This window comes from Talpa occidentalis, unplaced genomic scaffold, assembly GCF_014898055.3.
Source record: "Talpa occidentalis isolate TD23 unplaced genomic scaffold, MPIMG_talOcc4v2.1 talOcc4.14, whole genome shotgun sequence".
Taxonomy (NCBI): Eukaryota; Metazoa; Chordata; class Mammalia; order Eulipotyphla; family Talpidae; genus Talpa; species Talpa occidentalis.
This window is the reverse complement of record NW_023601433.1, coordinates 72,645,087-72,655,985: the sequence shown is the minus strand read 5'-3', so window position 1 is coordinate 72,655,985 and position 10,899 is coordinate 72,645,087. Positions and strand designations below refer to the sequence as shown.

At 45.6% G+C, this 10,899-nt stretch overlaps 1 protein-coding gene across 4 annotated transcripts in view; it reads left to right on the top strand.

The window, feature by feature from the left end:
- Nucleotides 1-8: 8 nt before the first annotated feature.
- HPS4 (HPS4 biogenesis of lysosomal organelles complex 3 subunit 2) overlaps nucleotides 9-10,899 on the top strand; it is a 40,987-nt gene continuing 30,096 nt past the window's right edge. For 2 of the 4 annotated variants that reach the window (XR_008551848.1, XM_037510782.2), the window contains exons 1-7: nucleotides 85-164; nucleotides 1,568-2,072; nucleotides 4,293-4,383; nucleotides 5,826-5,969; nucleotides 9,247-9,354; nucleotides 9,765-9,881; nucleotides 10,748-10,842. Coding sequence is in view for 3 of the 4 variants with exons in the window: in XM_037510782.2 (XP_037366679.2) it covers nucleotides 2,032-2,072; nucleotides 4,293-4,383; nucleotides 5,826-5,969; nucleotides 9,247-9,354; nucleotides 9,765-9,881; nucleotides 10,748-10,842 (596 nt within the window). In the remaining variant the exon portion in view is untranslated. The other 2 variants (XM_054695201.1, XM_054695202.1) reach the window with 2 other exon arrangements.

Genomic DNA, 10,899 nt, shown 5'->3' with positions numbered 1-10,899 from the left:
CAGCTCTCCGGGCACTGTAGGGGGCGGTAGGCGCGGGCCGCGCGTGACCCGGTGGCTTCTCTGAGGCGCGCGCAGGTACCGGGCGGTAGTCGCTGGCGCGTTGCTGCTACCCACTCCGGGCCCGGAGCCCCGAACCCCAAGTCCCGGGGTGCCTGGCTACTCTGGTGGGTGGGCGGTGTCCAGTGGCGCGGGGTCACCGAGGGGCGGGAACCCGGCGGAGAGCCCCGGTAGATCCCTGGGCTTTTGCCCACCGGCTTCCAGCCCCCTGGAGCTGAGGCCAGAACCTCCCCGGTGCGGTCGGGAAGTTACCGATCGCGTCCTGGCCCTTTATGGTCGTTAGCACCCCTCTTCCTGCCCTGCCGACCCGCAGTTTCCGCTTTCTACACCCCACCTTCTGGCCCCCCTCCGTCTTTGTCAGCCACTTGTTGACTCCTCTGGGTTGCCACTGTTAACTTCCAGGCTGCCAGATCCTTCTCTGACTCTGGGCACATCCTGAAACCAACCTTACCCCAGAGCTGTTACCCACTTCTTCTGGACCTTTCTGAGATAAGATTGACCTCTGCAGGATAGGGCCCAATGCTCTGGGAACAAGGGATGGAGTGTTTCAGGCTCCTGTTCTTGGTTCCAGGAGTTTAGATGCTCTTCCACGTGTTTCATATAGAATACCTTGAGAATGACTCTGGAGGGCCACCCCAAGATACCTAGAACGGAGAAAAGGTAGATGTTTACAGGCCATCAGAGGTGCAGTGTTAGAGAGGATGTGTGTCCTCTGGTAAAAACTGTTGTGTCCCCAGGAGGATAACAGATGGTGAGCAAGCATTTGAAACCATGTCACTGGGGACATTAAACTTGGAGGAAGTGATGATAGGAATACAGTTTTGAAGTGACCCAAGGGTTACCTTGTGGAAGGATTAGACCTTGTTTTGTTTTCCTGCAGAGTGTTATCTAGATTTCGGGGGGGGGGGGGGGGAGTTGGGAGGAGACCACCTTTAGCTTGATGGAAGGATTAATTTAACACTGAACTGCCTATTTTTGGAGGGAACAAGCCAGAGAGGTCAAGGTAGGGTTTTTTTTTTTTTTTTAAGTTTTTAAAGGAGAGGACAGAAGACAAGGATTAGAGTAAATCATGGGAGGTTCCTACTGACTCTGAAATGCTCTGAAATGCTGTGTTGTCTATTCTGTTGTGGGAGTTTGAAAGCCACTTGTTAAATTCTCTTTTTGTTCTTTGGAAACATGCCCAGCTCTGGATTTCTACATGCTCAGATTTCTTTTGGGCTGTCAAATTGTTCCTTAATTGGGGTTCACTATGACTGCAGCAACCACCTTATTTGTATAGCTGTCTTTGACACCCGCGCTTTTTCACACCATTTAGGTTTGTCTTCTGTGAGACAAAACTGTTCAAGGAACTAAGGAATTTCTTCTGAAGTCCTGTTACCCTCTCTTTGTTATTTGGAAACACAATTTTCAACTTTCTGGAAAGCTCTTGAAATAGACCGTTTGCTACCCTGGTGGGTCACATGCTAGCTCGTGGATTTCTGAAATAATCTATTCCTTGTGTTTATTTTAGGGTCAAGGCACTGGTATTAGAACAGGAAGCTTCAGAACTTCTAAAAGAACCTTCAGAATGGCTTTAAACAAGATAAGCTAGAAATTGCTTCAGATCCTGGCCTGCCGCATGTGTTTCCTCTGTTGGGCTTTCCTAGCAAGAAGCTCTTGGAAAAGGTCATTCTGCAGTGAGCCTAAGAGCTGATGCTTATGGAACTAAATCAGTGGATTTGACCTCCTGGTAGACTATCTTGCTTTATTGTACTCTCTATCAGAGTTCTAAGAGGTGTGGATGGGCTCATGGACGGGAAGTAGCACTTTCATGCTGAATAAAGATGAAGCAAGTTGACCCGTGAGACTGAAAACTCAAACCTACCATGCCCGGATTCTCTAGATCGGGGAGGAACTGTCATTACTGCTGGGGAGAAAGAAGCCATAGTGGAAAAGAAACCCCAAATAAAGAGAATGAAGGCGACTGGAGAGTAAATGGCCACCTCCACCTCATCAGAGACGAAGTCAGCCTCCTGGTGAGTTACCAGGCTTCTGCCATGTAGCTCTTGCCAGGCTGCTGGATGGCTGTTTTGTTCACTGAAAATCCCTAGCCAGATTGTCTTGATTTTCTTTTTTTAAAGATTTATTGTATTTATTTATGCATATAAGAACCGGGGTGTAGGCCAGAGGTGGGAGGGGTAAGAGAATTCACCAGAGACAGAGCAGGGAGCAGAACAGGTGAATCCACTGAAATACACTGCTGAGGGGAGCAGCGGGTGAGCCAGGAGAGGTCTGCTCTGCCATGTGGGTTAGCTCCCTGGCTGGGGGATGGGACTCATGCAGCTGTGGCCCCTGTCTTTTTTTATTAAGGAAAAAAAATTTCCTTTCTCCTTAGAGCAGTTAAATCCAGCCTGTGAGCCATTTCAGTCCCAAGATGAAGAGTCATAACCTTGCAAACCTCTTGCAGTATTCGAATGAGTCCAGTATTGCTAGTAGATTGTGAAAAGATAGCTGTGGCCCCTCACACACTGCTCGGATAATCATGTGGGTGCTGTAACCTCCGCTTTTCTAAGACTGGAAATGGTTGCGGTGCAGAATTATACTTCGAGGTTTGGCCAGTCTGGCTCTTGAAAGGTGTTACACATCATCTGCCTTAAACTCCCTTCTCAACCCCAACTGGGTTAATCCTCTCTCAAAATTTAGTTCAGCAAACATGAATCGAAGTGGTGGAAGTGAAAAAGAGCAGTTCAAAATGACTCCCAGGTTTTCTTTTGTGTGCCTGGAAAAGCTGGGGTGCTTTCCGTCTAGAGAATGCGGGGGGAAAGAGTAGGATCAGACCTGGCAGTGGGTTTCTGAGCTGGGTTTGAAACATTTTTGAAGCTTTTTGCTCTGAACGTGCCCTGCTGCCAGTTTCATATCTGGCCCTTGAACTTTAGTAAGTGAAGGTGCTAGAAGCAGCATTTGCCAGCAGGAAGCTAAAATGGGAACCGGTGATGGTAGAGGAGGGTGTAGATCCCGGGAGAGAAGAGTGCAAGAGACAGAATAGTCCCAGCTGTCCCTTCCAGTCTAGTCTGGTTAAGTGTCCTTTCAGAGATATGGAGGCAAAGGCCGGGGCCAGCTTTGGGGGCACTTCCTTTGTAATTACCATGTGTAATGGCAGGAAGACACAGTGCAGGTTTTCTGATCCAGCAAATGGGGTAAAGGAGGAGTGAGTCCTAGAGCCCTCAGTGGCTTTTGCAGGCTTTTATTGGGATTTACCAGGTACACAGCAGGCAGGGGTACTGAGGGGCTGGGAGGCCTGCCAGCCCCCAGCAAGTCTTCACTCTGTCTAGGCTCTCCGGTGTTCTCTGGTGGTTCTGCTTCTGCCTGCATTCCCGTGATGCCACCCTTATAAGCTCAGTCTCTCAGCCCAGGTGTACCCACTTACGCATGGCCACACCCCACTCCAGGTGCCCACCATCAGGCATGCATTCGGGACCACAGGGTTCCGTCATCTATCCCAATGGCGGGAGGGCAGAAAAGCCTGATACTTGTACCTTATCCTACACCATTGTACTGCGGAGCAGACTGTAGTCTTTAGGGAAGAATAGAAAGTTATGGAAATGGAGGAGAATCCTCCAGACTGAGGGAATCAGAAGTCCAACCAGGGATTAGGCTTGAGTTTTACTTAAGGTCTTGGGAAGGTTTAGACAGAGAGGGGTTGGTGTTTCTTTGTGAATTCCCATTGGCCTCTTTCCCCTTAGAGATTCACTGTCCGGCACTGAACTGGCATGTTTACTGTCTGCCTTTCATCCTGTGGCCTCAGGACTGGCAAGGCAGCTTGCCCTGTGGGCCCTCAGTAAAGGTTTATGAATTGAATGCAGGAAGTGGGGGACTGCGGGAAGCCGGGGAGACACCAAGACCATCTCCCTTATTTTGTTATCTGAGCCTTAAAGGACAGTTCACAGCACCATGTGGTTATAGAGTTAAAGGTTCCCCATCTCAAATAAGAGGCGTCATTGCGGGTGCTTCTCTTTCCTGCAGCTCCTTTTCTGGCTTTCCGCAGATAGTCTGCTGGCTGGATAGAGGCGTTATTTTTAGTTTGATTCGACTCTATTTATGAAATGGTTTTATCGACTTTGTAGCTACAGGGGCCACCAGAAGGCTTTTCAGACAGCATGGTGAGTCCTTCCTGGCTTGGGCAATAGGAAGCTGTGTTTTAAAAGGCCTTGATCACCGGATAAAAGGAAAATGGCTCCCTTCTGTTCTCTTGCCAGGTGGAATTACTTTTTCCTTTATGATGGTTCAAAGGTAAAGGGAGAAGGAGATCCAACCAGAGCTGGCATCTGTTATTTTTATCCTTCCCAGGTAAGCCATACAGTGTTTTATTGTTGGTGGGGATTCCCGCTGCCTCAAAGTGGCAACTTTTCAAAGTATAGGGTTTATGTTGGGCCTGTTTTCTGTCATAATCCAGGCTTTGCACATTTCTTAACTCCATTGTGTTTTTTCTTGTTGTTCTGGTCTTGAAATTTCTAAGCAGCTCAGGACTTCCACCTTCTCCGGCTCTCTGTCCCCTTCATGATTTCCCACTTGCCTCCCCTTGCTCTCAAGTTTTGATCAACTCATTAAAAAAAAAAATTCTCATCCAAACATATGCAAAAGAGAGGAGAGTATCATCACCTCATATTCCTGTCGCGAGCATCACAATTTTAGGCACATCCCCAGTTTTGTAACACCTGTCCTAACCCCAACCCAACCCCTCTGCTTTTTTCCTGAAGTGTTTTGAAGAAAATCCTAGATACTATGTCATCTCGCCACTATCAAGTAACATCTAACAGAAAAGGACATTTTTTTTAACATCACAACTAACAAAAGTTACAATAATTAGTAACAATAATTTCTTAACATCTTCTGATCATGTCTACATTGAAATTTTGCCTTTATTATCTTACATGTTCCTTAGTCTGTCCGTCCCCCTCTTCTCCCGCCCCCTTGCTAATAAGGGAACAAACGAGGTCCACATATTCCATCTGGTTATTTTCTGTTTTAAATCCATTTTGTTCCTCTCCTCACCCGCCACCCATCCTGTCTTCCTCCTGTGCCCCTTAGTGCCTGGACAAGCCCAGTCGTGTGTGCGGTAGAATGTTGGAATGCCCGGGCGAATGTTAAGAGTGTGGCTCACACCTGTTTGTTCCTGCATGGTCATTCAGTGTCTCCTACACACTGTAGCTTCTTTAAAGTAGTAGTAACATCTAGAGCCCTGATTCGGTTCAAGTTTAGTTCTTACAGGAAAGAATTCTTCGTTTCCTCTCACGTCACCTAAGCCTGCCTGCCCCAGTTTAGTGGCTGGTGAGACTGTTAGGAACTTCTGTGTATTTGCTCATGTGACTGTGCTCTGATTCGGGTAGTTGGGATTAGCCTAGGCTCCTCTTGCCACTCTGCAGGGGATTTGAAGAAGGATGAAAGGCTCATACTTCTTCCCATGCATGTGCCTGCATTAATCCTATGAAAAAAATTGTAGTTCTGTGCAATCATCTTAGGTGTTCACTGTGGACGTTCTTTGATGCTTGTCACCCTGGGTGAGGGTCAGTAAATTTTTTCTAAAAAAGTCAGAGTGAATCCTTTAGTTTGCAAGTCACAGAAGGTATCTATCACATATTCCTTGTGTTGTTTTCATAATCTTTAAAAATATATAAAAACCATTCTAAGCTCATGGATCATGTAAAAACCGGCAGCACATTTGCCAACTCCCACTCTAAGGAATAACACAGGAGTCAGCTCTTTATCTGGAATTTGCTCTTTTCCTATAGACCCTGCTTGACCAACAGGAGCTGCTCTGTGGACAGATCGCCGGAGTTGTCCACTGTATTTCAGACATTTCCGCCTCTCCCCCAACTCTCATTCGTCTGCGGAAACTTAAGTTCGCCATAAAGGTTGACGGAGATTACCTTTGGGTAAGTTTAACAGGCAGGATCAGTGCTGTCAGGGTCGTCTCCTCTGTGAGTCCGTTGTCTTGGGGATGAGTGTCGTAATGGTAAAGTTTAGAAGGGAATGGTTTCCATGCTTTTGGCCTCAGATCTCCTACCCCTTCCATGCACTGTGTCCAGTATGGTCCATGATTCCTGTGTCACTCTGCAGGCGCCTGTCATAGCCAAGTCCTCCTCGTGACACTTCCACCATGGCTCGTGTCTCCTCTCCTTCAAAAGACTCAGGCCAACATACAGAAATTCTGTTTGTGATACAACTTGAGTTTTTAACTTCTGTCTTTTCTTTTTTCTACACTTATCAGGTGATCCAGAAACTCTTAGGATATCGACAAATATGTATTAGGTTTTAAAGATTTCTAGAAAAAAGATAATAAACATTTCTTTATAGCTATTGGGATGGCAGAAAAGTCATGAGGTATTTTTTCTATGGTTTTCAAACAAAAATGCGCCATGACTTTCTGATAACCCAGTAGTATATCATATCCTCTAAAATGTTTTTGTACCATGTCTACATGGTACTTACTTTATTTTTTGTGTAGAAGAACTGGGATGCAGGCCAGAAGTATGAGGAATGAGAATTCACCAGAGACAGGGTAGGGAGCAGAACAGGCAGACTGGCAGAAATACACTGCTGAGGGGAGCAGCGGGAGAGACAGGAGAGGTCTGCTGCGCCATTTGTGGGTTAGCTTCTTGGTCAGGGATCATACTCAGGTCATAAAAGTGAAAGTGCTGAGACTTAACCTCTAGAACACCAGGGAGGCCCAGTACTTATTTTAAACTGATTACTAAGGTGAAGGGATGCTTAAGCGTGAGGTATTATATATTCAGCTTTGCAGGTATTATTTCAAACATTATTATGAAAATTTTCTAACAAACTGAACAGTTAAAAGAATTTCACAGTAAATATTCACATAACCTCATACACTCTGCAAGAACATTATGCTGTAATTGCTTTATCACATATTTGTTGATTCATCCATTTATCCTTATCGGTCCAGTTTTATTTTAATGCTTTTCAAAGTTGCACACATTATAGTAACCCCCAACCTAATACTTTGTCATGTGTAACATTAACTAGGGTTCAGTATTGGGTTTTTTTTTTTTTCTTTTGAGGTAAAATTGACATCTGATGAAAAGCACAGCTCTCAAGTGTACCGTTTAATGCATTTGGACAAATGGTGTGCCTGTGCAGCACAAATCCCCCTCACGATATAGAATGTTTGCATCACTCCAGAAAGTTGCTTGATGTCCTTCCCTACCTAATTCTACCATATCCTCTCCCCCATCGCAGGCAGCCATTATTCTGAATTTTTTTCACCATAGATTAGTTCTGCCTATTCTAGAGCATCCTATGAATGAAATAATACTTTTCTCCTTTTTATGGATACATGAACTGTGTCCAGTTTCAGGCAGTTAAGAATAAAACCTCTAGGAACATTCCTGTCCTGTAAGTTTTTGTTTCTCACGGGTAAATATCTAGGTGTGGAATTGCTGGGTCAATAGGGTAGGTATACGTGATTTTATGAGAACTTCTGGAGCTTTTCCTAAGGTGGTTTTATCATTTACAGCCCTGCCAGCTGTGTATGAGAATTCCAGTTATTCCATGTGTCATCAGTGCTGATGTCTTTCATTTTAACCATTCTGCTGGTTGTGGTGATATGTCAGCCTGGTTTTAATTTGTGTTTCTCTAATGACTAATGATAAGGTTTTTTCATGTGCCTAAGGGTCGTTTGTATATCTTCTTCCTTTGAGAAATACCTGTCTAAAACGTGTGCCTATTTTTTATACAGGGATTTTATTTTTTATTGAGTCGTAGAAGTTTGTTATAGATATGCTGGATATCAGTTTTATTGTCAGAGACATACTTTTACAAAATTTTCTCCCAGTTTGTGGTGCGCCTGTTAAGTTTTTAATGATGTTTTTAAATGAGCAGACATTTTTAATGTTAAGTCTAATGTATCAGCTTTATCTCTTATCTCTATTGCTTTCTCTATTGCTTTTCTTGACTAAAACCATTGCCTACCTCATTGAAGAAGATATTCTCCAATATTTTTGGTAAGTTTTATAGTTTTAGTTTTTAAGTTGAGATCTATAGATGGATTCATTAATGTTTGTGTATGGTGTGAAGTGGAGGTCAAGGGTCATTTTTTTGCCAGTACATAGGTTGTTCCAGCACCATTGTTTGAAAAAACTGCTTTCCCAATTGCATTCCTTTGGCTCCTTTGTGAAAAATTAGATGACCATTAAATGGACCTATTTCTGGGTTCTCTTTTCTTTTCCATTCATCTATTGGAATAGCCTATACAAATAATACACCGCCTTGAAACCAGGTGGTATAAGCCCTCCAACCTTAATCTTTTCCAAACTTTGAATCTTTTTGGTCCTTCCAGTTTCCCTTTTAGAATCAGTTTCACAGTTTCTAAAGAAAAGCGGGTGGGTTTCTGATTAGCATTGCAGTCACTCTATCATTCTACTGAGGAAGAAGGTAGCTCTTGCTGTGTGCCAGACTATTGTAAGCTCTTGGATTACATCAGTGGCCAAAAAGAAGATCCTGGTGTCAGTGCAGCTTACATTGGGAGAGAAGTTTTGTTTTGTTTTCTGTCAGGGTTTGTGGGTTAATGATTCCCTTAGGGAAGATTCCTAGAGGCAGAATTACTGAACCAAAGAATGTGAACTTTTCTCAGACTCTTTAAAGACATGGCCAGACTACTTTCTAACTGCGCAAGAACTAAGATAGTCTTACTTTGTAAAATTACGAAGTACGTTCAGCAACTTGATGCTCTTAACCTATGATCACCCAATCTCTGTTCTCCAGGTCCTTCATCCAGTTGGGGTGGTGAGATGGTCATACATGAGACAGTTTGAGTCCTGTCTGGTGTTTGTAATAAAACCCAAATTAAACACCCAATGTCCCTAATTAAATACCTAACAGTCCTAACAGTGCCAGGGGCCAGAGTAGAGGTCAACATTGGCTTGAGTGATTGTAACAGGCATCAGGGAGGCTAGACTGGTTCAGGAGGGGATGGGAAAGCCCTGGACAAATAGACATGAAGGAGGAGGCATTTCAGGTTGGCAACCTGAGTAGGTATAAGAAGCACCTGATCTCTGTGGAGGATGTGGGGCCAGGGCAGCACATCAGTTCTGTGGGACAGTGAAGTCTGGCTGTGGAGCCCCAGATGCCTGGATTTGAGACTCGGGCTCAGACTCAGGAAGGAAGATGTCTTCCTGGTGTCCCTCTCTGCAGGTGCTGGGCTGTGCGGTGGAGCTCCCTGATGTCAGCTGCAAGCAGTTTCTGGATCAGCTGATTGGATTCTTTCATTTTTACAATGGACCTGTTTCTCTGGCTTACAAGGTATGAGGGTTGTGTCAAGGAGTGATATTGCCAGAACTCAGCACTGACTCAGGGGTGTGTTATACTTCACATAAACTCATCATGATGAACAACAATAATAGGGGTTCCCTGGGGCCCCTCTCAGATGCTTTGCTCCCCAGTGGCATGGGTCACACTCATTCTGAATGCTTCTCCTCACCTAATATTCCCAGGTCAGTGGAAAGAGGACCTGGCTGCCCCCACCCCAGCAGGCACCTGTGTCTATGGTGGGGTAGGTGGTTGTCTTCCTGTGTTTGTAGGAAGTTCAAAACAAGCCCTCCGTTCTAGCTGGTTTCCTGCATGAGGAACAATTTTTGGGGCATTTGGGATTCTTGCCAAAGAGAGTACTTCTCGGAACCACACATACTGACCGCAGGCTGTGTCTGTTTTAGAACCGCTCCCAGGAAGAGCTGAGCGCTGAGTGGAACACCTTCATTGAACAAATTCTGAGACATACCAGTGATCTGCATAGAATATTCAATTCCCTATGGAACTTGGACCGAACTAAGGTAACATTCTCATCTTCCTCTTGTGTCATGTGTAGGGGTAGAGCTTCCGGATACTTTGGTTCCCTTTCGCTGTGTCTGAAGAAGTGAGTTTTGCGTGATTCCACACAGCTGCTCCAGAGGTACAGGGGTGAGGGGATTTACCAGAGACAGAGTGGGGAGCAGAACAGGTGGATTTACTGAAATACACTGCTGAGGGGAGCAGCGAGACAGGACAGGTCTGCTGCACCATGTCAGTCATTTCCTTGGCCAGGGATAGAACTCAGGCCATAGCACTGATAGGGCTGAGACGTAACCTGTAGGCTACCAGGGAGGCCCATTTTCAGAGACTTCTAAATAACTGGCTTCTCACCAGGAATGTAAATGAGGCATATTTCCCCAAGAAATAGACCATGCCATTTTGTCTTATGCTGTGGAATAGCATTGTAGGGCCTGGTCAGACCTCAAAACAGTTGTATCACTATGGAACTTGCACTTCAGAGAGATCAGGAGGATAAGATGGGTGCATCATGCCTGGTACCAAATCCAGCATTTCACCCTAGCTGTCCTCTCCTGCTGCCTCTGGGTCTTGGCATTGATGGCCACAGCCTCCTCGGCATTCTGCTCTGTCCCTGCAGAGAGCCCTAGCTGTACCCACTGTTCAGCTTCTAGAAAGGCCGCTTTGTTCCAAGAGCTTGGCCTTAGTGATATCAGCAGTTCTAGGCACAGAGAGGAACAGATCTGAAATGTGGTGCACATTTTACCATATGGCATTCTCCCTTCTCCAGGCTTTGGGGTGTGACCTGTCTGTCTGTTCTGCAAAGCCCCCATCCCTTACCCGCCTTGCTGACAGAGCATGTTCACTTGTGCCTGCTTCTTCCCCTGCACAGGTGGAGCCCCTGTTGTTGCTGAAGGCCGCCCTCATCCTGCAGACCTGCCAGCGCTCACCTCACATTCTAGCCGGCTGCATCCTCTATAAGGGACTGTGAGTAATGCCAGACCCTCTCCTAAACACCCCCTCCCCAACCCCCTCCCCCCTGGG